General features: G+C 63.6%; 1 protein-coding gene across 1 annotated transcript; it reads right to left on the reverse strand.

Moving 5' to 3' along the window:
- Window positions 1–225: 225 nt before the first annotated feature.
- LOC120388027 (anoctamin-7-like) lies at window positions 226–27,290 on the reverse strand. The gene is given in 25 exon segments (XM_039509564.1): window positions 226–244; window positions 246–304; window positions 1,451–1,481; window positions 2,335–2,498; window positions 3,659–3,749; window positions 4,233–4,378; window positions 6,286–6,491; window positions 6,905–7,041; window positions 7,522–7,619; window positions 8,135–8,189; window positions 10,319–10,430; window positions 11,521–11,623; window positions 12,092–12,190; window positions 13,215–13,352; window positions 14,589–14,732; window positions 15,221–15,317; window positions 16,320–16,410; window positions 17,093–17,258; window positions 17,650–17,760; window positions 18,388–18,445; window positions 18,896–19,032; window positions 21,249–21,356; window positions 23,535–23,695; window positions 24,636–24,820; window positions 27,097–27,290. Coding segments are annotated over 25 exon segments (2,910 nt in total).

Here is a 27,290-nt window from a genome sequence, read left to right on the forward strand (position 1 = left end):
CCAGTGGTGCAGCAGCAGCCAGCTCCAGCTTCCTCCTCGGGGCTCGGGATCCTCCTCACACGCCAGCTGCCTCGTTACCTACACCCAGGCTGGGCACACGTCTCCGGGTCCGATGAGCCTCGCCCTGGCACGCTGGAGGGCGAAGGTCGTCCGGGGGGCACGGCTGGGCCGTTGCTGCTTTGCCGGCCCCTCTGGACGGCTCCTTCCCGCCCTGCCAGTGCGACGTCACCTGATGGAGTGTGGTCCCAGCCAGCTCTGCCTTCCCATCGGCCGAGCCCCCGGGGGCTGCTCCCGCTAGCTCACGCTGCCGGATGAAAGGCTGCTTGCTGCGCAGGGTGGAGAGGGAACAGCAGGGTTAGAATTCAACCAACGGTATCGGCTCCAGGCCCGACCCCGCCAGCGAGGGGTGGGGGGGCCCCTTGCGCTGCAGGATTGAGCCCGCATGGTAGCACTGTAACTATGGGGGGTGGCTGGGGGGGAACGGGGTAATAAAATCCTGCGAGCAGGGCAGAGGGTAAAACGTGGGTGCTGGCGCCTCGTTCCAGCTCCGCAGGGGGACACAGACCAGGGTGGTCTGAAGGCGCTAACCGGGGCAGTGCCTGGGTGGGGGTGGCATTTCCCCGCTGCAGTGCTGCACCCTTCCTCCAGCTGCCGTGAAACCGCGGTGCTGCAGTGGGACACCCGAGCACCCGTTTCCCTCTGGCCTCCAGCTCCCCTGTGGTGATGAGTCCCACAGCTCCCACCCGAAGAGCTCAGCTCGGCGAAAGCATCTCATACCCCAGTGGTTCTAACACGGGGTCTGCGGACCCTTTCAGGGGGCTCCACGGACAAAACCCAGAGCCCGAGCCCCAGCGCCTCTCATGGGGCTGAAGCCCTGATCCCCAGTGCCCCCCATGGGGCTGAAGCCCTGAGCCCATGGGCAGAGTTGAGGGTACACAGGGGTGTTGCCCCCTGTGACGAACTGGGAATGTTCTTAAGGTTTTCTCTGAACACTGGGGTGGGGGGGCTCAGTTCCTGGCCGACCCTCTGTCTCCTGGCAACTAATGGCCAGGCCCTTCCCCCCTGCCAGGGGATGCTAAAGGTGGGGGAGAACAAAGAGATCAGGTGACCTCCTGGCCCAGGAAAGGAGGTGAGCAGAGAGGAGGGGCTGGAGGGGGTGTCAGTCTGGAGCTGGCTGGGGACGAGGAGTGAAGTGCAGACGTGGGGATCTGGCTCACTGCTCCCCAGAATGGACCCGGCCGAGGGGTCCCGTTCGCTGTACCTACAAGCTCTGTTTTAGACCCTGTTCCTGTCATCGAATAAACCTCTGTGTTACTGGCTGGCTGAGAGTCACGTCTGACTGCGCAGTGGGGGTGCAGGACCCTGTGGCTTCCCCAGGACCCCGCTGGGGTGGACTCGCTGTGGGAAGCGCACGGAGGGGCAGAGGATGCTGAATGCTCCAAGGAGAGACCCAGGAGGTGAAGCCGTGTGAGCTTCTTGCCCTGCAGACAGTCTGCTCCAAGGGAGAGGAGGCTCCCCAGAGTCCTGCCTGGCTTGGTGGGGAGCAGTTCCAGAGCAGCGCATTTCCCGTTGAGAATGGGTGTGACCCATGAATTAAAATTCACTGGTAGGTATCTGGCCCGCAGACCTCAAGGCACCAGCAGGCCTAGCGCGCACCCCCAGCAGGTCCCCGCTTTCCAGGATCTCACACTGAGGCCACCCGTTCCCGACTGCCGAGTCCTGAAGCGACCCGTCAGCTCCCACCCGCTTTGTGACAGGAGTGGCTCTATCCCAGGGGTCAGCGGGCGTCTGGCAGGCTAGTGCAGGAGCCCACTTCACTCAGAGATCTGGGGTCCCAAAGGTGATACGGGCTTGGAGGCTTCTGCTTGACCCTGGCGGACGTTTGTCCGTATCCCAAACCCCTGCCAACAGTGCGGAGCAGAGCAGGCACAGGCTGGAAGAGCGGGGGAGCGGATGCAGGTGAGGATTGCGGGGTAACAGCGGAGTTGGGGGGGGATCGGACTGGACAGATGGGCACTGAAGTGCACCGGCAGAGCTGTGCGTGTGGAATCTCGCACACTCGTCCACGCTCCACTCCGAGTTCCTCACTTAGCTAAGTCACCGCAGAACAAAAATGAGTCTCTCCTGATGCGCCAGTGCAGAGAGCGTGTGGCGAACAGCTGGCAGAGGGCAAGGACATAGCGAGAAGCAGAGCGATTCCACGCATGGGGCCAGACCTCCACTGTCCCTCCTCCAGCCTCTCCAGCCCAGGGCCTCCCACTCAGTCGCTCGCTAGCCCGTGTCTGTTTCACAGAGGGACAAGGCCAGACCTGCACCCGCCGGCTCCTCACACACTGACCTGGCGACGCTGAGTGGTGACTCACCGTCAGCAGCACCTCCTGGTTATCGGCCAGCGCCTGCTTGGCTAAGTAGCGCTCTCGCTTGATCTTCAGCTCCAGCGACCCCGGGACATCGGGCACCAGCCAGTCGATGAGGCGCAGGAAGAAAAAGACGACGTGCTGGGGGGCGGGGGGAGCGGAGGGGAAAGCGGCGAGGAGAGGCAACGACAAACGGACAGTGAGAAGCAGGGGCAGACGGACGAAGAGAGCGGCAGGGAGGATAAAGGCACGTGGAAAACCAGAAGAAAGGACAAGGTTCAGAGAGGCTCCATTCGCAATGGCCCAGCTGTGTCTACCCTGTTAGTCATGGCCAGAGGGGAAGACTGGCCTAGTGGTTAGGGCCCAAACTTGGCACTTAGCCTTGTGGGGCATCAGGGAGTCGTGAGGCCAGACACACTGACAAGCGTGTGGGGCTCGGGTCCTACCACGCAGATCCCAGCCCTACGGCAAGGGCGGGCTGCCCACCCAGCCCCACAGAGGGCAGCCGCTGCAAGCCACTGGCCCATTCACTGAGACTGTTTTAAGCAGCAGGCAGGGTGCTGAATATGGCCTGGACCCACACTGGGCACCACCCATCCCCTCCCTTTGATTCTCAAGCTCCTGGCCCATCCCAGGTCAGAATCACCCACAGTCCACGTCCGGCCGCCTTCCACCCCTCCAGCTTTGCCCTCCAACCAACACTCTGCATTCCCAGACGCTGGGAGCTTCATACCAAACCGCCAGGGGCAGGGAGCCTCTGTCGGGTCCCTAATGCTAGTCACCCACATAACAGTAACAGGGCCTCTCGCCAGAGTCCTGGAGCCTCTGCTCCAGCTGGCTTGGGGACGCAGCACCGATGTGTCGCCCAAGGGTGTCATGGACAGTCAGGAAAGTCCTCCAGACGGGGGCGCTGCACAGCCGGCCTCTGGAGGGAGCCAGAGAGGGCGGAAAGTCAGGTGACAATGCCAAATAGTTGGGATGGGGCAGGAAAGAACTTTTCTGGTCCTTGGAAAGGAGCCACAGCTCAAGTCTGGCTCGAGCTGGGGTCTCGGGGAGAGGTTTGTGTGTCCAGACTGGCTCCTCTGCCCTTCAACGCAACCCCCGCCCCCCCGGAGGTTTCTGATCCACCAGGGTGATGGGCTTGGTCCAGGATCCTAAAGGGACACAGCAGAGAAGAAGGGGCAGCCCAGCCCCTCCCCCTCGCGCTCAGCTCCCCGGCCTGGCCTGGGTCCAGCGGCTGGCAGGGGGGCCGGGGGGAGGATCGCCGAGCCCACGCCTGCACGGTGCCGGCCGAGGCTCACCTCGAAAGCGATGATGAAGCCCAGGCGGGCGGCCAGCAGCTTCCAGTAGAAGAGGGTGTAGTTGCCATTGGCATCCCGGAAGGCTTTGTACCTGGGCAGAGGGCAGCAGCTTAGTGGGGGCTGGCTCGGTCCCCCACTCGTGGGCCTCACCTTGGTGGGCGGGGCGAGGAAGGGTACTTGACTGACAGCCCTGGCAGCTCCCACACTCCAACCCCCCCAGACTAGAGCCCCCCAGGGGACAAGCTGGGAGGTCAGACCCCATGGGTCCCTGCTGAGCTGCCAGTGAGTGGCCAGCTGGTGCCAAGGGGGGCAGAGCCTTCCTGGCAGCCGCCCTTTGGGAACTGGGCTGAGACCCACCAACCTCATCTCACCCAAGCCCCCACAGTGCCATGGTGGTGAACAGCTCCACACCCAACCCCAGGGAAGCCTTGGAAAATGGGCTTGGTTCTGCTCAGCTGGGGAGAGAAGGGTCTTAACTGCAGCTCTCCCTTGCCCTCTCCCCAGCCCCCTGCGCTGTCCCTCCCCTTTCCCCACTGACCCATCCCCCCTCCCACCAGCTCCCCGTGCCTGGCACCTGCACAGGGTGTGGTTGCCGGTGGCCAGGTAGCGCGGGGGGGAGTAGGCCAGGGTGAAGTTGACGTAACCCTGCAGCTGGCTGTCGTGCTCGTACTGGTAGAGGAGCCGGGGCAGGAAGTCCGAGGTGAAGGCGATGAGGAAGGCCTGAGTGTGCAAGGACGAGGGTCAAGGGCGAGTCATGTGGGGCGTGCCCCGGTCCCCCAGCCCAGGGGTGAGACCAGCGCCACCCTGGGGGGCACAGGGCTGCTGCAGGGTGGCTGGAGGCTCGGGCCACAGGCTGCCCTGCTGGGAGCGATGAAGGAGAGGAACGTGGCTGGAGTGGCAGGGGGAGGAGAGCGGCCAGGTCAGTGCAGGGTTTCAGGGAACACATAGAGATGGAGGCCTGGAAGGGACCTCGAGAGACCATCTAGTCCAGCCCCCTGCCCTGAGGCAGGACTAAGTATCATCTAGACCAGCCCTGGCAGGTGTTTGTCCAACCTGCTCTTTAAAACTGCCACTGATGACAGATTCCACATCGTCCTGCGGTTCCAGTGCGTAACCGCCCTGAGAGCCAGGGAGTTTTTCCTAACGTCCGATCTAAACCTCCCTTGCTGCAATTTAAGCCCCTTGCTTCCTGTCCTAGCCTCAGAGTTAACGAGAACAATTTATCACCCTCCTTCTTGTCACAACCTTTTATGTGCTTGAAAACTGTTCTCATGTCTCCCTCAGTCTTCTCTTCTCCAGACTAAACCAACCCAGTTTTTTCAATCTTCCCTCATAGGTCGTGTTTTCTAGACCTTTCATCATTGTTGTTGCTCTTCTCTGGACTTTCTCCAATCTGTCCCCACCTTTCCTGAAATGTGGCGCCCAGAACTGGACACAATACTCCAGTTGAGGCCATATAAACGCAGAGTAGAGCGGAAGAATTACTTCTCGTGTCTTACGTACAGTGTTCCTGCTAATACAGCCCAGAAGGATGTTTGCTTTTCTTGCACCCATGTTACACTGTTGACGCATACTTAGCTTGTGATCCACTCTGACCCCCAGATCCCTTCCTGCAGTGCTCCTTCCTAGGCAGTCATTTCCCGTTGTGTGTGTGTGCAACGGATGGTTCTTTTGTACTTTGCATTTGTCCTTAGTGAATCTCATCCTATTTACTTCAGAGCATTTCTCCAGTTTGTCCAGATCATTTTGAATTTTAATCCTATCCTCCAAAGCACTTGCAACTCCTCTCAGCTTGGTTTCATCCACAAACTGTCTATGCCATTATCTAAATCATTGACGAAGATATTGAACAGAACCGGACACAGAACTGATCCAAGCAGGACCCCCTCGTTACGCCCTTCCAGCATGACTGTGAACCACTGATAGCTACTCTCTGGGAACGGTTTTCCAACCAGTTATGCACCCACGTTATAGTAGCTTCAGCTAGGTGATATACTCTAGATTGTTTATGAGAAGGTCACATGAGACAGTATCAAAAGCCTCGAGCTACACCACATCTACCGCTTCCCCCCTCCACAAAGCCTGTCACCCTGTCAAAGAACGTTGTCTCTCAAGTCACCTAAGACCAGATGGAGGGGGTCAGGTGGCAGAGATCGGAGAGGGGGATTGGGCGCCATAGGGGTACATGTGGGAGCCTGGATGGGTGACCCCCAGCCCTGGAGGAGCACCAGGTGCAGGGAAAGCTGGGGCACATGGTATCCTGCTCTGGCAATCTCCTGTCTTCAGAGCCCATCCCCAAGGCAGACAGGGCACAATCCACCCTCACCTTCACCGGGGCACGGCTCCTTTAGAGCCCTGTGTGCACGGCACCCACCCCACGCAGCTCATGCCAGGGGCAGCCCAGGGACAGGCAGCCAGCAGAGGCAGCTGGGTGAGAGGGAGGAAGGAGGGTGCCAGGGAAGCAGCAGGAGGCTGCTCCAAGCAGGGGGGCAGCGGGAATGGAGGCAGGGAGCCAGCAGGGCATGGGAGGGGCAGGGTGAGTCGAGAGAGGACAGGGCATTGGATTGTTCCAGGCTGCTCAGTGCCTGGCCTGGGCACGGCCTCCGAGGAGCCGGCTCTGCACTCACGTTGACGACGACGGAGATCTGAGCCAGGACCTCCAGGATGAGGAACCAGACCCCGATGTTCTGGGCGCGGTAGGCTACCGGGCGCCGGTACTCGCACACGAACTTCTGGGCGTCCAGGCGGATCTCCACCCAGTTATTCAGCAGGGCAAAGAGCGGGGCCAGCGGGAAGGCAGCCACGAAGATCGTGATGAACCCGAACTGCAGCACTGCGAGCCCAAGGGAGCAAGGAGAGAGGTGGCCGCTCAACCAGGCTCTGCTCCCCCATCGCCAGCAAGATCCCTGCTGGGAGAGGCTGGGACTGGGGTACCTGGGCGCTCCCCTCCACAGCCAGCACTTCTGCCCCAGGCCCTACAGCGCCCCCTGCTGCAAATGCTGGGCGCTCCCCCAGCCAGTGCTCTCTGTAGAATGAATAGCTTTTAGTTACAAACCAAACTCTCCTCAGGCCTGGCCCCGGCTCTCCCTCCAGCAGCAGGGCTGGGTATACAGCTCCCTGCATTACGGCTGAAGCTCCAGCAGTGTGGGATTTCCACGCAGGCTGAGCCAGAGTCGCTGGGCACCAGCTGCCGGGAACCAGCTGCCAGCGTCTCCCCTAACCCGGCCGGCGGCGCCCCTCGCTCACCCATCTCCAGGTACTCTTCAAAGAGCCCCTCGCACTCGATCAGCTCGTAGTCCTCTTCCCAGCGCGGGGGCTCCTGGCTGATCTGCGCGCCCCGCACCCTGGCCAGCTTGCGCTTCTGCCGCCAGGCCTTCAGCTTGCTGCAGAGGGGAAGGGGGACAGGGGAGAATCCGGGGGCTGGTTCTAGGAGTGTGTGCGTGGAGGATGGGGGCTGCTTTTATACCAGCTAGAGGGACATGGCCACGTCTTGTATCACACAGGTGCTGTCCAGGATTTCCCTGCAACCATCACGGGTGGAACCTGCCGTCTGCTAGAGCAGTGGGTCAGTGCCAAGGGCCCCCCACCCTGCCCCGGGCTTGGCAAGAGGAGAAACCGGCACTGGATTTCTGAGCCATCTGGCTCAGCCCCTAGACCCTCCTTTCCCAATCACTGGACGGACAGACGCACGCAGGCACCTGACTGACTGAATGCCATGGCCTGCCCCCCGGCTTCTGGCTCCTGCCTGGGGGCCGTGATGGTTCCCAGCCCTATGGGATGGGATGTACCCCAACACAACCCCGATAGCTCCTGGCCTCCTAACACCAAGCTGCCCCCACCGCCAGGCTCCACCGGACACTCACGGGATGACGAACTCCTGGACGTTGCTGATGATCTGTTTCCCCACCATGATGATGAACAGCTGCTGCGCCAGTTCGATCAGGCACCCGCCGGGGCCGCACTGCGGGAGCCAGGAGAGAGGCGCACCCGGTCACTCAGGCCTGGCCTGGGTTAGCTCAGCAGCTGGCTCGGCCTGCACTTCCCCGGTGCAGAACGACCCAGCCAGACCCAGCCTTGGGGGAGAGAGACGGGAGGTCCAGCCCCACAGCTCCCAGCACAGGCCAGACCAGCTCCGCGCTGGGATTGCATGGCCTCTTCCCTGGCAGCCCCAGCAGACTCCTAGCATGGGAGCCCCACCCCGGGGTCCATCTCGGCCTGGATCCCATCTCTGAGAGCGACCACTGGCAGCAGAGACGCCCAGCAGGGTCCCTAAGGGACAGAACAGGAGTGTCTCCTAAGGACGGGGTGATGGGACCCCAAGGGAATCTGGCTGGTAAAGGACAAACCATCAAGGCTCTTTGGAGGAGGGACTGGCTCTTTGTTCTGGGTTTGTGCAGCTTCTAGCGCCCTGGGGTCCGGGGCCGTAGCTGGGGCTCCAAGAGGCTCCCCGTGGTGTCCCTGACCCGGGAGACTCACCTCCTCGTTCCTCAGGCCGAGCAGCGTGCCGTACTGCCCGGGGTACCCCACAAACCTGCCGAGACAGGAGACGCCTGGTCGGTTGTTTCTCTGATCTGCGGCGGGGCAGGCATCGACGGGCTCATTTCTCACAGTGCCTAACCACTGGGGCAGACTGCCGAGGGGGGCGGGCTCCCCATCTCCTCAGGGCTTCAGAGCCAGCCCGGCCGTTAGCCAAGCACAACTGCCATGCCCAGCACAGGGTGACCTCCTTGGGTGACCCAATGGCCCTTTCTGGCTCCGCATCGCCTTGCTCTCACCCAGGCTGCCCCAAAGACAGAGCCCCCCCAGCGCCGGCTGCCCCTCCCCGGAAAGGAGAAGGGGCACGGGAGGGATGGGGGAGGCGCTGGGTGCAGAGATCAGACCCTGCCAGGCAGTGAGCTAGCTGCAGGCAGGCGCGCTAGCAGCCCCAGGCTCAGCAGCTGGAGGTGCTGAGCTCAGGCATGTCTGCAGCAGACACAGGCTGGGATGAGGTCAGGGCGATTCTCCGGGGAGGCTGCTGGACACAGCCAGACCCTGCGGTTCTCTCTGACCCTCAGGCTGCCCCACCCGGCCTTCGCTGCCTCCTGGCGCCGTGGGGGTCTCCCTCAGACCTCGCCTGGATCCACCCAGCGAGGAACGGGCCGTGGCAGGGCCCGCTGGCACGTGGGGGCTCCAGAAGGGGGGTCATGCAGCAGCCACACTTCCCTTCCAGCACAGCCTCCCCCCGCATGCCAACAAGCATCACGGAGCTCCCGGATCTGGGTGGTGGGTGCCCATCCCAGGCTCCTCTCTGAAGCAGCAGCTGCAGCCCAACCCCTTCCCTGCAGGACGGTCCTGCCAGCGCTGGGAGAAGGACCCTCGCCCGAACCCTCCATCACGCCACACGCGCTTTCCCTGCGGGGCTCATTCCTGGCTGTTCTTCAGCCCGGGGGTGGGGATCTAAGGGCTCCCCCTGGTGGTAGATTTAACCCCTGCACTCCTGCCCCTGTTCGTGGGCAGGGGGTTGAATCCAGGGTGGGTCAGGTTTCTGGTTTGCCGGTTCCCAGCTCCAAAGCGATCTCACTTGCGCTCCAGCGATGGGTGACGGAAATCAGGACACCCAGGAGGTTTGGGATTTTTTCCACATACATTTGGCGTTAAGTCATCTGCTCCGAGGAATTTCAGCTGCGGCTGGGAGAGCAGGGGGACAGAGTCTCTGAGCCAGCCGGCTGGTTGTGCAAAGCCCCTTGGGGGATCTGACCCTCTTTCAGATGGGGGTAGGGGGCTTCTAATGTAATCTGTGATGTGTTAATAATAACAGAGGATCCTGGCAACCACGACAAGGCCCCACCGGAAGAGGGCAGAGCCGTTTCACACGGGGCGAGAGGGGGCGATAGATTCAATGGTGTATTCATAAACCTTGCCCGCCTGTGGTTTTGGGGGGGAATCTCCGAGCCCACAGCTGAACAGTGCATCCATTGTGCAGGGGCATCGGCAGACACATGGCATGGGGATCCCGGGCATGACTGGAGCAGCCAGATGTTCCACAGATGAGTCACATCTACCTTTTCTGTCCTCCCAGAGTAACCACATCATTCCTCCCTGGCTGATCACTGAGCACCTGGGCTCCAGTCCCTCCCTACACAGGATGTGATTGAACTGGGGGTTGGCAGGTGGCTCCAAGGGACGGGGTTCCCCACCCTAGGAAGGGGTGTCAAGAGCCGGCCACCCCTCCCCAGAACCTATCTCCATGGCCAGGTCAGAACAGTGTTTGGAAGGCACGGAATTAGGGGTAGCACAACATACCATACAGCCACCCAGCATGCTAACGTGTGCCAGGCATAGCACACGCTGCCATATAAGTCATGCATCCCGACATGCATGTGCCGTGTACAGGCGCATGTGCCATCATGTGATACGCTTATGGCTCACGGGAGTGTGCATGCACCATGGGCACGGTGCCACACACGCTGGGCACGTTTACTGGCATCATTCGTGTCAGAGCAGTGGAACGCAGCACGGCCCAGGGACAGAACGTCTCTCAAGTGGCTGCAGCCTCCAGCTCTGCCCACGGAGCCCAGTTCCCTGCTACACCGTTCCCCTCCCTCCTGCCTCAGGGAGGCCCCGGCCCCGTATCACCTGGGCCCCTCGCACACAGAGCCATGAGAACACGCCGTCTCATACCTGCCTTTGAAGAAGGCCACGTAGAAGGGGGAGGAGTAGAAGTTGACGAACTGGAAGATGAAGACTTTGAAGGTGAAGGCGTCCTCGTGCAGGGTCTGGGTCCGGTGCATCTCTGCGGAGGGGACACAAGGGAACACACGGGCACTGCCCAGCGGCCACGGTAGCCAGTCAGCTCCCCGGCCCAGCAGGCTTGAGGCTACGGGAGGGAGCATCACTTCCTCTGCCACTGAGGACGCTCCCTCCCCTCACTCCACACCTGAGCCATCCCCAGCTCACACCGGCGCCTCCTGCTGATAGACCCGGGCCCAGACCCTTACAGGATTTCTGCAACGGTTTCTGGTCACAGCTCTGCCATCAGGGTTGAGCCGGGCACAGGAGCAATACACGTCCACATGGAACCCACAGTACAGGAGCCAGGGTGTTTGTCCCGCTGTAGTGACTGGTCCGTGTAAGAGGGTAAGCGTCTACTACTGCTGCTAGCTTATGGAGCTGCTCCTTTAGCTCAAGTGGGAAAGGCGCTTTTGGCCTTCAATCCCCCTTGGCCACCGACGGTGGAAGGGCTGTTACACAGTCGGTGGCTGGGGGACTCAAACGCCTGTTGCATGAGGTTCTCTCTAGCAGGGCCCGTAATGCCAGGGGCTCTCAGCTGGCCTGGGTGTGAAGAGGATTCAGGCACTTGCAGGAGCGTTGGGTCGCAAGCAACGCCCTGTGCAGACCAGTGGAAAGTGCATCAGCCAATCACAAATTCCATCCATACGCCCACTAGTGACCTCGCTGCGGGGCTTGTCCCAGTGGGAGAGCCCACCTGGGTCCTGCAGCACCGGCCCCCTCCTCCCACACAGGGGACAGGCTGAGCTCTCTGTAGCTGAATTGACCTGGGATGGAGAAACCATATTGATTTCAGCAGAGCTTGGATCTGTGATACAGCCCTTCCCTGAGCCCCGCCGCTGCCCCCCCACACCCACACTCCACGTCTGCACAGCACCCAGAAGGTGGCCAAGGCCAGGACATGCCAGACCTTTGCAAAGGTGCAGGGGGCCCCCCAGAGCTCGCTTGAGGTGGCACCATCCAGCCCTTCAAGGCCCAGAAGCCAGTGTAGCCACGCTCCCCTGCACATGCCTCCGGGGCTGGGCCTAGGCTGACGTCTCTGCAGGGCAGTGGGAGCAGCCCGGGGGGAGCTGCCGATAGCTTCTCCTACTCACCCCACCTGGTGAGCTTCTCCGCCAGGGAGGTGTAGACCTGGCTCATGAGGAGGATCAGCGCCAGGTTCACCAGGGTGCTGCTGATGTTCGCTATGTTCCCAGCCTGTAAAAGAGCGAGGTAAGTAACGCACTTCCCTCCCGCTGGGAGCTTCCTGAGTCACAACTCACCCCTGGCCCCTAGCCAGCGCCAGCTCCCAAAGCAGGTCAGGGTCACGAGCCCCATTTTATAGATGGGGAAACTGAGGCGAAGAGCAGGGCAGAGCCGGGACTAGAACCAGGTCTCCAGAGTCCCAGTGCAGAGCGATAGCCCCATAGCCCTGCCCCGGGTCCAGCTGAGCCCTGGCATGGACCGGAGGGTGGGCTCCTCTCCAGCAGCTCCACACAGCTGGCCAGAGCTCCACCGTTCGCAGCCTTAGGAGCTGCTGTCAGCCAACGTGCCCTCCCTAGCCAGGTGCCCAGCAGCTGACTGACAGCGCGGGGTCCAAGCAGGGTCCGTCACCCCAAGCACAGCCGGACCCCAGGGCTGTCCGGGAGGGGGTAGCGCCGAGCCCCTGCAGGGCACAGGACTCACCTGGGTCACGAGAATGGCGTTGCCCGTGTGATACATCACCACGCTGATGATGCCCCGGTACATGATCACGGAGACCAGGAAGATCATCACCACGCACAGCTGGAAGTGAGCAGGGGAAGCCCAGGCATAAGCAGCGGGAGGTGGGTGACCCGGTGCTGAACTTGGGGAGCGGACGGCAGGCGGAGCAGGGAGCGCCCCCAGCTGGACTGTTCTGCCGTGCCAGCGAGGCGCAGGCTCTGAGCCTCCCGAACTGCCAATGCCCAGCCCCGGTCTGCCCTGGGCTCCATTCTCTTGTGGGGCTGGGAGAAGTGAGGGGTCTCTGGTCCCGGGGCTGGTGTCAAACACAGGGGGAGGTGTTAGCACCCCCATGTGGGTCTCGCCCCAGCTTTGGGGGACACCCTGACACTCCACCAGGCCCCTTTGCCACACTCCTGGTGGAAGGAGCCCACCCATGGCAGCTGAAGGAGGACAGATGTCCCGTGGAGACGGGCAGTCCACCCTTCCCACCTGCGCCAGCGGCTCCTTTAACAGGGGAGCAGCTGGAGAGTGACCCCTGCTGGGGGAAGCTGGAAGTGACACCAGACCCAGGCGCTGTCCATTCTAATCACCGCCATTCTCTTTGCCACGCCTGTTAACGGTCAAAGCCCAAACTGTGGGGCCTCCCTCGCAACCCGCCCCTGCTTCCCAGCTCCGCCGGGGTCGCTGCACGCTGCGCTGGGGGGTGGGATCGGGGCAGGATAGGGAGCCCTTTGCGCCTAAGCTGCCCCAGGCCAACAGGGATTAAATTCACTACCACCACGTAGTGGCCATTGCGTTGGCTGGCATGAGATGAGTTTGCTGGGTCTCAGCCCCAGCCAGAGAGGAAGGCTGACTGGGGGACAAGGCCTGGCTAGGAGGCAGCAGAGCGGTGTTCAGAGCCAGAAGCGTGAGCTCCTGCTAGCAGGAGAGGAGGGGAAAGGACAGGGGACGGGAATTGCCATCAGCACTTTCCTCGCCCTGCTCTGGGGCCTACGAGTTTGATCCCCAGCCAGACGGTTCAAAGAACAGGGCAGTGTCCTGCCCGGGCACGTCTCCACCTCTCCCGGGCAGGGGATGTCAGCCCAGGCCACGCCCTCCTCCTTACCATGATGACAATGGCCATGGAGCCCGTCAGGATGCGAGAGAGGCGGTCCCGCTTGGGGAAGTACGGCTCCTTCACCCCCGTGATGGGGTTCTGCTCCATCCGCGGGGCCATGGCAGCGAACTCGGGCCTGGGCCGCTCCTGCAGGAGGGGAACGGAGCCAGAGGGGGATTCAGCCCCCATTCGCCTGGCGTGACTGGTGTGGTTCCCCCTCCCAGGGCATCCCCGCTGGGCAGAGAACAGGCTCTGCTGGGCATCCGCAGGCGTGCCCAGATCCTGCAGCCTCCTGGACAAACCTCGCTGAGTTAGTGTAAGTATCGTGGGGTTCCCAGCGTTACGACGGCCGGTGTGTGTGTCCTAGTGTGGGAGGGCAACGGGGGAAACGGGGCTGATGCCCTCTGGGAAGGTCACGTGCTTCTGAGGACACTGTAAAAACAAGTGCCCAGACACGCTGAAGTCGTTTCCCCAGGAAATCTCTAGGAGGAGGCGCCTACTCTGCAAGGTCCTTTCGACGCATCGCCCTGCGGGGGCCTTTTATCCACTGCCTCTCCAGAGACCCAGAGAGGCTACAGGAGAGACTCTCACTCTCACGGGGGTGCTAGTTCTGAGCACAAGCGGCATGGAAATTGGGAGCCCAGGAGAACCCCTTGGGTGGGGTTGAAGGACCAATCACCAGCCAGAGCCCTGGCTCGAGTGGGGTGAGCTCCGCTCAGCTGTTTAGCACGTGTGCAGGTTCCTTTATTGGTTAATCGATTTTCTCTGAAACGCTTTTACCATACGAATCAGTGTGCTTGCTGAGGGAGAGCGGGGTGGCGCTGTATAACTGCCGGCAAGGCACCGTTTGCAGCCTCTGGAGAGAAAGCAAAGTGCCAACGCTGGCCACCCACCAGCCTGCTTTTCTGGGCAATGGCACAGTGTAAGCAGGGGGCTGCACAACCTGGAAATAGCCCAGGCAGCAGGGAGAGAGATGCAGGTTTCCACCCAAGAGAGGGGACAGCTGAGGAGGAGAAGGGTGGGGGCCCTTGGTGGGCTATTGAGGGGAATACAGGTTCAGGTGCCATGAATGGTGCCACCTGCCAACCCAGTGCCATCGCTGGGGGAGTCGGTGCATCGCTGCACTCGGCTCTGCTCACATGTCCAGGACTGGCACCAGTTAGTGGCTGGAGACCTGAAGAGAGAGTCTCCTTAAACTCCTCTGGTCTGTGTCTGTGCTTTGGGGCAGGCGGCCTCGTTCCCTGCAGGGGGAGGTGTGTATCCAGCCACAGCCCCCCTCTGGCCTCAGGGAGGAGAGGGAAGGATCCCCGACACACACGCCTGCCCCCATTCTGGCTAGCTGGGCAGAGCCAGCCACGGTGGATGGATGGTCATGGGAACCACCTCCTCCTCCTGGAAGTCCATGCAGTCCCAGTGGTGAGCCAGCGTGGCGCTTTTCCTCTTCCAGTACTCCAGGAAGGTCACGGCCCAGAAGGACATGAAGACGCTGAAGAAAACCGTCCCGGGGTGATCAAACAGGTACCCGACCTGCAGGGGCACAGAACAGAGGGGCCACACGGCCTCTTCACCAGACGCAGAAGCCCGTTCCCCCTGCACATGCATTGCCATCTTCACCGCCTCCATCTCACACCTCTAGCCTTGCTCCCTACAGCGCCTCCTGCTGGTGCGGGGGTAGCTGGACGCTCTCCTTGAACTGCTGCCCCTACGCCTTACCCACCTGGAGTTGGGACAGGCTGGCGCTAGCTCCTGGGGCTGGCACCACTGTGCCATTTCCTACGGCGCCTCCTGCTGGGAGATGCTGGGACTGGAGTAGCCAGGGGCTCCCCGGCAGTCAGAGCTCCCGCCCCCTCCCCTCAGCACAGCTCTGAGCAGGGGGAGCTCCAAGGCATGGCTTTGTGGGCGTCTGTGCAGGGAAAACCCCAGAGGTGGGGATTTCTCACTGCATCGAGCCGGGCCCCCTTGGGCAGCAGGGTCTGGGCCCTGTCTGCATTAGCCCCCAAGCGGCCTTCCCTTACCTTAGCCATGGGGCAGATCTCCGAGATGTTCCAGGTCTCACACGTGTCGCAGAGCGGACACATGAGGAACTGGCCTCCGCTCTCGCAGATCTCCTGCCTGTGGGAAGCCAGCACAGGGCTGGGTTAGCAGGGCACGGCTCCTCAGGAGAAACACACGGCTAGCACTTCACCAACCCCACACCCACTGCATACACATACACGCATGCACAGGTCCCCACACGCACCGCCACACGTGCACACACATGTACACAAAACCAGCACATGCACGTGTCTGCACAGACACACATGTTCTTGCACAGGTAGTTATCATTACGGAGCTCCAGAACGACCTGGGATGGAGTCAGCAGAAATGCCCCAAACTCCCACCCATCCTCTGAACTCGGGTGGGGAGAACAGCTCAGGCCAAAACCAGCCAACATCTGACAACGTCCACCCCAGAGATGGAGCTCAGGTTTGTCAGGCTTGGCTTCATCCCAGAGAACCACCCACCCATCTGTCCATCCATCCACCCACCCATCTATCTATCCAGCCAGCCATTCACACACCCACCCATCCAGCCAGCCATTCACACACACCCACCCGTCCATCACACACCCACCCGTCCATCCCTCCACCCACCCATCTATCCACCCACCCCTCCAGCCATTCACACACCCACACCCGTCCATCCCTCCATCCACCCACCCGTCCATCCATCCGCCCAGCTACCTATCAGCTCCCCACCTGCCATCCAACAACCCATAATCCCCTCACCCACCCGCCCTCCCGTCTCTCTAGTCACCACATATCAAAGCCCCTCCTTGTGTCTCCCTCCTTTCTTCTGACAGCTGTGACCCCGGGGCTTTTGCTAGGCCTGGGAGCGGAGAGTGATGGGAGCTGCTGGAGTAGCCCCTATAGCGCCCCCACCCCCTATAGCGCCCCCCCCTGCGAGAAGGCAGCACCCAGGCCGCACACTAGTAACGGCGGCTGGCGGCAGCCTGCGAATTCCTGTGTCTGAGGGCTGGATGTCGGGGGGCAGGGAGGGGGGCAGGGTAGGATGGCAGGGGTCCTCCTCACCCCCCCCCCCCCTGCGCTCCCAACCCCAGCCCCACAGACTCACGCGGGCGTGTTGGTTCCCATGGCAACCAGGCCTGCGAGGAAGACCACGGTGCCCACGGCCGCAGCAGGGAGCAGCCAGGCCGTGTAGAAGCCTGCAGAGGGGACGGGCACGTGAGACCAGCCCCCGGAGGAGGGTGACACCGGGCAGGGGAGACCCCCTCCCTCCCCTCTCCATCAAGGGTGGGGCACCAAGACTCCTGAGTTTCACCCCCAGGGCTGATGCCCTGTGTGGCTTGGGGAAAGTCCCTCCCCCGTCCGTGCCTCAGTTTCCTCAGCTGTAAAATGTGGACAATGATCCCGCCCCACCTGGCAGGCTGGGGGCAGGACTAAGGCACTTGCAGACCTCTGCATGGCACCTTGCTCACCCTCTTCCACCCCACGCCCGCCCACGCCCCTGTGAAGCAGGGGCACGGGGCACCAGGGCAGCAGCCACATGGCACTGCTGGCACTTCGCAGCAGCACCAAGGGAAAGAACCAGGAGACCTGCCCACACGGTCCTGCCCCCCGGCCCTTTCTGTACCAGTCAGGGTGCCGGGAATCTGCCTCTGCCGGCCGGACACCGAAAGCCCTGGGCAGCGCCACCAGGCAGCACAGGCTGGGTGAGCCTGGCTGGGGGCAGAGAGAAGCCCTGGGGCTCTGTGTGTCCAGCAGGCTCCAGGAACAATCCCCGTGATCCCCATCCCAGCCCCAACCTGGCCCCTGGGACGCTGCAGGGGAGGCGCTGGGGGCAGGGGGGCAGAGGCGGACAGAGGGGAGGAGGAGGTGGGCTCTCACCCAGCCAGGCGAAGTAGATGGCAATCTTCTCCCCGAAGTACTGGCGGATGTGATCCAGCGGCTGGTACCGGTACCAGCAGCCCCACTGGGCCCAGAAGCGGTAGAGGACTTGGCGAGGGTTCAGGGCTTCATCGGGGACCTCAGACTCAGGCGTCTCGAAGGGGCCCTGGGTCAAGGCAACAGAGAGGGAGACGGGTCGGCCACCTGCACAGCCAGGGGCGACCGCGGATGGGGCAGGGTCTCTGTGGTGCCCAGGGAGCAGAGCTGCCAACGGCTGCCCGGGACCCCCGCCTAGTGCCGGCTGAATGGCCGCAGTGACCAACCAGGACCTGCAGAGCCAGCAGCTGCCCCCCGGTCCCCGCATCCCAGCTCCGGAGGGACGTCTGTGTCCCCGCCCCATCCCAGCTCCGGAGGGACGTCTCTCTCCCAGGCCCCCCATCCCAGCTCCAGAAGGACGTCTCTCTCCCAGGCCCCCCATCCCAGCTCCGGGAGGACGACGCTCTCCCAGGCCCCCATCCCAGCTCCGGAGGGACAGCAGCCCACCCGGCAGCCCCTACCTCGTGCAGCGGGAAGGCAGCGCCGTACACCCGCTCGTTCAGCAGCCGGTTGATCCCGATCTCGGCACGTTTCCGCTTCCCGTAGATGGTGCGAGCCAGGATCTCATAGACCTGCCGACCCGAGGAGCGCGGCGCCGTCAGCAAAGTCCACCCTCGCCGGGGCTCGCGCGGAGCAGGAACCCAGCAAGTCCCGGCTGGGCGCAGCCCTGTGGAGCTCACACACCTGGACCTTGCACCAGAGCCTTGGGATGCTAATGGGAGCCTTCCCATAGACCTTTCTGGCCCAGCCCCCAGGGCAGGAGCTGCCCACGGCTCTGATGCCCCCACATTCCCCTTGGCCCATGCTAGGTGCAGGGCAGAGGGAGCCTTCCTGACCCTTCCCCAGGCAATCAGCCGTGCCCTGGAGCCTGAGATTGGATTCAAACACACGTCACTGGTTCTAGTGTTTCCCACCAGCTGTGAGGCCTGCGGAGGCTGAAGCACAGAGCTGGGCCCGAAGCCATGAAGGGGGATGATTCTGGGCTGGGGTTTCTACCCAGAGCTGGGGGCAGGGTTGGGTCTGGGTGGGGGGTTAAATCAGCCCATTACAGAGCCAGGGGATTTCGATCTGGCTGCCCACCATGTGATGGGCCCATGGAGCTGCCTCTAGGGCAACGGGGTTAATTACGGACCTGGGCAGAGCAGGGCTGGGAGTGGGGCAGGCCCCTGAGGTCCCCACGCTCCCTCCACCCTACTCACGATGCGATGTCTCTGCGTGTTGCTGAAGTAGGAGTCCCGGGAGTCGCTGCCCAGGAACCTGGGGGGGATAATCAAACAGCCCCGCTGCAGTCGGGCCAGGGGAAGGGAGGCAAGGAGGGGGCTGTGACGAAGTGGGGATGTTCTTGCTGTGCTCTGTGACTGCTGAGTGGGGAGTGCTGGCCTGGGAAGGCTGCAGGGGAGTTGTGCTGGGACTGGCTGCATTGGGGATGGGAGACTTGCCTTGAGGGAGGACACCTGAGCAGGAACATGAGACCCCAGGAAGGGGGCTGGAGGTCAGCCAGGTGACACCTCTGCCCGGAAACTGGACAAAGGACACAAAGGCTGGGGGAGGAGCCGGGGGGAGGCTGAGTGAGAGGCTGGAGGGAGTTTCAGTTTGGAGCTGGCTGGGAGACTGGAGGGGAGCCCAGATGGGGCTCTGGTCTCCCAATGCAGCTCTGGCCTCCCTGGCCCCCCAGATGGACCTAACTGAGGGGGTCCCGAGACTCACTTGTCCAGCTTAGACCTGCGGAAGGCGCAGGTGTAATAGTCCGCGGGCTTGTTGGGGACGTGCTGGTGCAGGGCGTTGGGGATGCAGAGTCTCCTCAGGACCTCGGCGGAGCTGTTCCAGTCCGGGTTGGGCTGGGCCTGCGGTCGGCACAGAGAGCGTCAGGGCTGGGGGTGGCCAGGGGAACCTCCCAGACCGACAGTCACCTGCAGGCGGAGACGGGGCCAGTCCCCCCACTACTTCCTGCACACGGGGGGCCTAGCAGAGCTGGGGGGCGGGGCTGAGCTAGCAGGGGGCTGCAGGTCGGGGTTGAGAGGCTCTGGCAGAGCTGGGGGTGGGGGAGCCCTGGGCTGGGCTAGCAGGGGGCTGCAGGTCGGGGTTGAGGGGCGCTGGCAGAGCTGGGGAGCCCAGGGCTGGGGTAGGAGGGCTGCGGGTCGGGGTTGAGGCGCTGGCAGAGCTGGGAGCCCAGGGCTGGGGTAGGTGGGGCTGCGGGTCGGAGTTGAGGCGCTGGCAGAGCTGGGGTGGGAGCCCAGGGCTGGGGTAGGAGGGCTGCGGGTCGGGGTTGAGGCGCTGGCAGAGCTGGGGTTGGAGCCCCGGGCTGGGCTAGCTGGGGGCGGCGGGTCGGGGTTGAGGGGCGCTGGCAGAGCTGGGAGCCCAGGGCTGGGCTAGCAGGGGCTGCGGGTCGGGCGCTGGCAGAGCTGGGTGGGAGCCCAGGGCTGGGGTAGGAGGGGGCTGCGGGTTGGGGTTGAGGGGCCCTGGCAGAGCTGGGGGGCGGGACCCCAGGGCTGGGATAGGAGGGCTGCGGGACGGGATTGAGGGGCACTGGCAGAGCTGGGTGGGAGCCCAGGGCTGGGGTTGGTGGGGGCTGCAGGTCGGGGTTGAGGGGCGCTGGCAGAGCTGGGAGCCCAGAGCTGGGCTAGCAGGGGCTGCGGGTCGGGCGCTGGCAGAGCTGGGTGGGAGCCCAGGGCTGGGCTAGGAGCGGGCTGCGGGTCGGAGTTGAGGCGCTGGCAGAGCTGGGGTGGGAGCCCAGGGCTGGGGTAGGAGGGCTGCGGGTGGGGGTTGAGGGGCACTGGCAGAGCTGGGGGCAGCCCAGGGCTGGGCTAGGAGGGCTGCGGGTCGGGGCGCTGGCAGAGCTGGCGGTGGGGAGCCCAGGGCTGGGGTAGGAGGGCTGCAGGTCGGGGTTGAGGGGCACTGGCAGAGCTGGGGGCAGCCCAGGGCTGGGCTAGCAGGGGCTGCGGGTCGGAGTTGAGGCGCTAGCAGAGCTGGGGGAGCCCAGGGCTGGGGTAGGAGGGGGCTGCGGGTCGGGTTGAGGGGCACTGGCAGAGCTGGGGCGGAGCCCAGGGCTGGGATAGGAGGGGGCGGGACGGGATTGAGGGGCACTGGCAGAGCTGGGTGGGGAGCCCAGGGCTGGGGTAGGTGGGGGCTGCGGGTCGGGGTTGAGGGGCACTGGCAGAGCTGGGGGGGCAGCCCAGGGCTGGGCTAGGAGGGGGCTGCAGGTCGGGGTTGAGGGGCGCTGGCAGAGCTGGGGGGGGAGCCCAGGGCTGGGCTAGCAGGGGGCTGCGGGTCAGGGCGCTGGCAGAGCTGGGTGGGGAGCCCAGAGCTGGGCTAGGAGGGGGCTGCGGGTCGGGGTTGAGGGGCACTGGCAGAGCTGGGGGTGGGGAGCCCAGGGCTGGGCTAGGAGGGGGCTGCAGGTCGGGGTTGAGGGGCCCTGGCAGAGCTGGGTGGGGAGCCCAGGGCTGGGGTTGGTGGGGGCTGCAGGTCGGGGTTGAGGGGCGCTGGCAGAGCTGGGGAGCCCAGGGCTGGGCTAGCAGGGGCTGCGGGTCAGGCGCTGGCAGAGCTGGGTGGGAGCCCAGAGCTGGGCTAGGAGGGCTGCGGGTCGGGGTTGAGGGGCACTGGCAGAGCTGGGGTGGGAGCCCAGGGCTGGGGTAGGAGGGGCTGCGGGTCGGGGTTGAGGCGCTGGCAGAGCTGGGAGCCCAGGGCTGGGCTAGCAGGGGCTGCGGGTCGGGCGCTGGCAGAGCTGGGTGGGAGCCCAGGGCTGGGCTAGGAGGGGGCTGCGGGTCGGAGTTGAGGGGCACTGGCAGATCTGGGGGCAGCCCAGGGCTGGGCTAGCGGGGCTGCGGGTCGGGGTTGAGGCGCTGGCAGAGCTGGGTGGGAGCCCAGGGCTGGGATAGGAGGGGGCTGCAGGTCGGGGTTGAGGGCTGGCAGAGCTGGGTGGGGAGCCCAGGGCTGGGGTAGGAGGGGGCTGCGGGTCGGGGTTGAGGGGCGCTGGCAGAGCTGGGGGGGGAGCCCAGGGCTGGGCTAGCAGAGGGCAATGGGGGGGCTGGTGGGAGAGCCCCCCCCCCCCGGGTGCACAGACCTGCAGAGGCGCTCGCAGGCACAGCTCCTCGGCGTAGAACACCAGCACGTCCCACGGGGCGCTCAGCTTCAGGTAGTGGATGGTTTTCCGCTTGCTCAGCATCTCCTCCTGGGGGGAAGCAGGAGGGGGCTGAACACGGAGCCCCCAGGGGGGCAGAGCTGCCATGTGCCTGCGTCCAGGGGCTCCAGGCCAGGGCCTGTAGGGCAGGGATGGGACACACGGCCCTGGGGTCAGGCAGGGATCAGCCGCCTTCTCTCCGACTGCTGCATCCTGGGGCCAGCAAGGCCTCGAGAGTCTCCCAATGCACCGTCACCCCAATCAGCCACAGCCAGGCCTGGCTGGAGCCGGGAGGGATGTGGTGGGGGGCCAGGGCCTTGGGAAGGAGGGACATGGCCAGGGCTTGGGAGGGGGATGCAGCAGGGCCTGGACCCAGTGGGGGAGGGATGGGGTGGGGGGCTGGGCCTCGGAGGGGGTGACGCTGTGGGGGATCAGGCCTGGAGAGGGGAGGGCCATGGCAGGGGTGTGACGTTATTGATATGATCTGGGACCATATAGAACATGGTTGCAACCAAGGTCCTGTAGTGGCACCAAATCTTATGTACAGGGGGTCATATAAGGTGTCTAAGACCAGGTTCTGGGTTGCTGGTTATGATTATGGTGTCTGGGTGCATGTGTCATTTTGTAGTTGAAGTTATGAGTATTGGCTCTGTACTGTCTGTATTTCAAATTTGTGCTGTGTTTCTGGTGGTGTTAGCCCTGCCTAGCCTGCTTGATGGCCCATTAAGGACCATCAGCTACACAACTGACCCATGGAGAGGAGGCAGACACGCCTTGTGACTCAGCAAAGTGCAGGGACTTGTCCATGTGACTCCAGACTCCATTTTGCTGTAAAGCCTCTAAAAGGCTGATGCCTCATCTCCATCTGGTCTTCAATCCTGCTTCTTACCTCTGGAGGGACTTTGCTACAAACTGAAGCTCTGCACAAAGGACTGAGGACCCATCCCAGCGGGGGATGTTCCAGAGACTTGATTTAAACCTGCAGTTTATTCCATCACTGCTACAAGCCTGAACCAAGAACTTTGCCATCACTGTATGTGATTGATTCCATGTAACCACTTCTAGCGCTCAGCTCTACCTTTTTCCCTTTATGAATAAACCCTTAGATTTTAGATTCTAAAGGATTGGCAACAGCGTGATTTGTGGGTAAGATCTGATGTGTATATTGACCTGGGACTGGGGCTTGGTCCTTTGGGATCGAGGGAACCGTTTTCTTTTATTAGGGTGTTGGTTTTCATAACCATTCATCCCCAGGATGAGTGGCGCTGGTGGGGATACTGGGAGACTGGAGTGTCTAAGGAAATTCCTTGTGTGACTTATGGTTAGCCAGTGGGGTGAAACCAAAGTCCTTTTTGTCCGGCTGGTTTGGTTTGCCTTAGAGGTGGAAACCCCAGCCTAGGGCTGTAACTGCCCTGTTTGAGCAACTGGTCCTGAATTGGCACTCGCAGTTGAGTCCCACCAGAACCACATCGTCACAGGGGGCCTGGGGCCCGGAGGTGGAGGGACATGGCAGGGACCTTGGGTTGCCAGGCGAAACGCCCCGTCACAAAGGGACCCTGGTGACTCCGGTCGGCGGCACAACAGGGGCCCGGGGCTAAGGCAGGCTCCCTGCCTGCCCAGAATTAACACGGCCCCCAGGTCCCTGCAGCTCCTAGGCACATGGGCAGCCAGTGAGGCTTCGCGCGCTGCCCCTGACCCTAATGCCGGCTCTGCAGCTCCCATTGGCTGGGAACCACGATGAACCCCGCAGCCCCCTCTTGCACCCAAACTCCCTCCCACAGCCCTCACCTCTACCCCCTGCCCCAGCCCAGAGCCCCCTCCTGCACCCCAAACTCCTCATCCCCGGCCCCACCCCAAAGCCTGCACCCCCAACCAGAGTCCTCAACCCCCCCCGTACCCTAACCCCCAGCCCAGTTAAAGTGAATGAGGGTGGGAGAGAGCAAGCGATGGAGGGAGGGGGGGATGAAGTGAGTAAGGGCGGGGCCTCGGAGAAGGGGCGGGGCATGGGCGGGGCCTCGGAGGAGGGGCAGGGATGTTGGGTTTTGTGTGATTAGAAAGTTGGCAACCCAACGCAGCAGGGACCTAGGGGGTGGGGGAGGGACATGGAAGGGACCTGGAGTGGGGGAGGGACACAGCAGAGGCCCGGGGCCCAGGAGGGAGGAGGGATGCGGCCGGGACCGGAGGAGGGAGGCACATACGGGGGCCCACGGTATAAGTCTCTCCTCTCACCTTCTCCATCAGCAGCCCGGCATTTCTCAGGTTGTTGAGGAACTTCCTCCTCCAGTGCTCGTGGTGCCCGCGTGGCCGGTCGCCTCTGGCCTCGTGAGCCGCCAGCTTCCCCCTCCTCTTCTTCGGGGGCCGCACCTTCTCCTCCCACACCAGCACGAAGTCTGCGGGGGCGAAGGGGAGGGGGCTGCGGTCCGGCCCTGCAGCGGGCCAGGGGCTGGGAGCCTCCCGCAGGGCCGGGGAGCAGCAGCGAAACTCACCGTGATAATAAAGCACCCAGACCACGCACAGGATGGGCGCGGGGGCGGGGAGACAGCAGCCCTAGGGCCCTAGTGTGTGTGGGGGGCCACACTCGCCACCACCGCCCCCTGCTGGAGGGAACATCAGCCCCACTCTGGCACATGCAGCCCACCAGCTGGGGCGCCTCACCGCTAGCCTCAGCGGAGATTCCCCGGGCTCTGCAGCGGGACGCCCGCAGGCGAACGGGAAGCCCCTGCAGCCGCAGCCCACAGGGGTGAGCAGGGCCCTGGGGAGGGAGGGAGCATCGTTAACGTAGCCGAGCAAGGGGCTTTGGATCATTTCATTACTGCTCTGGACAATGTACGTTAGCCAGTGGAACTCTCTGCCACATGATGATGCCGAGGAAGAGAGATTTAGGGAGCACATGTTCGCAGAGCAAGGAGGGTCATGGGGCTGGGACGCAGGAGATGGAGGGTCACTTCTTGGCTCTGCTACTGACCCCCTGGGTGTCCTTGGGAGAGTCACTTGCTCTTCGTGCCTCTGTCTGGGGCAACGAGCATCTCTGTGCCCAGCCCCCGGCACAGCCCGGGAGGCCCGTTGGCAGTTGGCACAATGCAAAGGCGCACCAAGGCTGCTCGACGGCAGACTGCAGAGGGCAGTGACGTAGGGTGGCTTAGGGTCGCCCCCAGACTGCACCGGGCCCAGCTCACACAGCCAGAGAGGGCCTTGCGTGGGTACGTCCCTCTCTGGCCGGAGCCTGTGGGGCTATTCGGAGAGCCTGGGCTGGCAGCCACCCGCTCCCAGCTCCTCCCAGACTGGGGCTGGGGAGCTGCCGAGGGGCAGGGCAGGGCAAGGGGCGCTCACCGATCTTGGTTTGCCCATCTCGGAAGTAGTTGCCCCTGAGGTTGGGGCTGTAGCCTTCGTCACCATGCACGTAGATGGGATCGTCCTCGTCCTCTTCATCCTGCAGCCGGGAAACAAACGAGACGGGGGCAGGGGAGAACCGGGCAGCTCCCGCGCCCCGGGCCAGCCTCGCCCCCACGCCCCAGCTCGGATTCGTTGGGTCGGTGGGGGGGAGCAGGGGAATGTTTCAGTGCTCAGGAAACCGAGAGGAGGAACCTAGAGCCAGATGGGCTGCTTCACCCCACAGCCCAGCCGGTGCCCCTCAGTCCCGACCCGCAGCCCCCCGCTATCCCAGCCCTGGGCTCACCCCCCCACAGCCCAGCCGGTGCCCCTCAGTCCCGACCCGCAGCCCCCCGCTATCCCAGCCCTGGGCTCACCCCTCCCTCCTCACAGAGCACTGCCGGTGCCCCTCAGTCCCGACCTGCAGCCCCCCACTATCTCAGCCCTGGGCTCCCCCCCCGAGCACTGCCAGTGCCCCTCAATCCTGACCCGCAGCCCCCGGCTATCCCAGCCCCAGACTCCCCCCGGCCACGGTTCTGCAGATGCACTACAGGGCACCAGCTATCCTGAAGGCCAAACCTTCGCCTCGCTTACGGCTCTGGGTCTGTTCGGAGTCCCCCACCCCTACACCGCAGGGACGCCGACTCCATTAGCTCCAGGGGAAACCAGCACACGGAACGAGCGAGGAACCAGGCTCTGCCGGGGATTCCCGCCCAGGGCTGGGCTCTAATCGGGCAGCCCCTGAGCTGCAAGGACCCCCCCAGTTCTCTCCTCCTCCAGCTCCCGTTGCTCCCCGTCCAGCCAGGACAGTGGCTGAAATGGCCCCAGTAACGGACCGCGGGAGCTTTGCAGAAGCCTGGCCCAGAGCAGCCACAGACTCGGCCCAGAGCCGCGGTTCTCAACCTCTTAGCCATTGTGGGCTGCAGCCACCCAGTGCAGACACTACCCGGCGGCCCTGTGTGCTGATGGGGCTGAGAACCGCTGGCCTAGAGAGAGGGGCCCAACTGGGACTAGAAACCCACCTGCCCCAGGGCAGCGGCAGGGCTGGGACTCGGCGTCTGGAATGAGGCAGGGGAAGGGGAGGGTTGGATTACGGGGGGTTGGGCAGCTCCCCTCTGCCCCCCAAACTCCTGCCGGGATTCTACCATGAGCTCGGGGACGTGGGAAGAGCCGCAGCTTGTGAAACGGACTGACTCCCCCCACCCCAGCCCCCAGAACTCAGCACCACCAAGGGCGGCGGCGCCCCTGGAAAGGGGGACTTGGGGGGACGACAGGAGGGTTGGAATGGAACCCACTGGAGCAGCATTTCCAGCTGTGGCAGAGCAGGGAGGGTGGGACTCATGCCAGGGTGGCAGATGCCCCTGGGGAAGCCTGTCTGGTAGCCTGGGGGCTGCCACTCCCGGCTGGCTCAGTGCTACACTGCAGTGTGGGGGGAGGCCGGCGTTGGGGGAGTCCTGGCCAGGCTAGGATGGAACACGGGCGGGGACGTTTCGCTGCCCTCCAGATGGGCACTGCAGGGCGCGAGCTGTTTCTGTTGGAGCTCCCAGGCTTTAGCTGGAGCAAAGGCGCCTCCTTGGGGCCACGGGTGCCCTGAGCCAGGGAGGACAGAGGGATCCCTGCTCCAGCCCCGCACATGCCTGCCTGTCTGTCTGTCTGTCTGTCTGTCCATCTGCTGTGAAAAGAGTAGAGGCTGCAAACTGAATGTGCACTGGGGGGCTCACCACTCCCAGCTCAGACCCCGGGCCCACAGAAGCCTTTGGGGACAAGGCAGGAGCTGGCCACACCCCTCACATCCTGCGCTGGGGGCACTCGTGGGAATCAGAGCTGCTGGCTCCCAAGCAGCGATCTAGGGGATCTCGCGTCTATTGCACGCCCGGCTCGGCAATTCTGCAAGGGCCACAAGTGACATGAGTTTGTCGGTCTCAGCTCAGTCTTTCGCCAGCGTTGGTCTCCGGCTGGGAAATGAGACACGGTTTGGCCAGAGGCGCCTGGCGCTGGGAGAGCTCGGGGTGGGTGGGGCGGGGCTGCAGACTGGGCCGGCGGGATGTTAGCAGAGCGGTGGGTTGGGGGCACAGAGCCGGAGTGACAGGGGATTTTCCCAAAGCAAATCCCCCTGGTGTTCTACACACCTGTCCGCGTTCCGCCGGGGGGCGCGGGGGCATCGGATGCTCTGCAAACTGCCCGGGGTTTTCCTCACGAGCGCAGGCAAGATTTTTTAAAACAAGAACAAAACCAACTGCCCCCCCCCACCTCCCCCTGCCGTGGAATACCTGAGAACACCCCTCCCCCAATCACACCCAGCCCCCTAGCCTGGCAAACACCCCCAATCGCCCCCACCAGCCGCGCTGAGCTCCAGGATCCTGCTCTCCCGCCCTTGACGTCTGCGGCATTGGCTGGGCCTCAGGAAGAGCAGACCCCGGACCCGTCTCTGCAGCGGCCCTGCCGGCCCGGTAGCCGCTCTCCCTGGCTCCCCCTCGTACTCACGAAGCCGGCGTAGGGCTCCCCGTTGTAGACGGTGCCGGAGGAGCCGCTGGACAGGCGGGAGCGGCTCTTGTCCAGGGCGATGAGCAGGCTGCTGTCCTGAGCGCCTGCCTCCGACCCCTTCATCCAGCTCAT

The sequence above is a fragment of the Mauremys reevesii genome, linkage group 21 (assembly GCF_016161935.1).
Source record: "Mauremys reevesii isolate NIE-2019 linkage group 21, ASM1616193v1, whole genome shotgun sequence".
NCBI lineage: Eukaryota > Metazoa > Chordata > Testudines > Geoemydidae > Mauremys > Mauremys reevesii.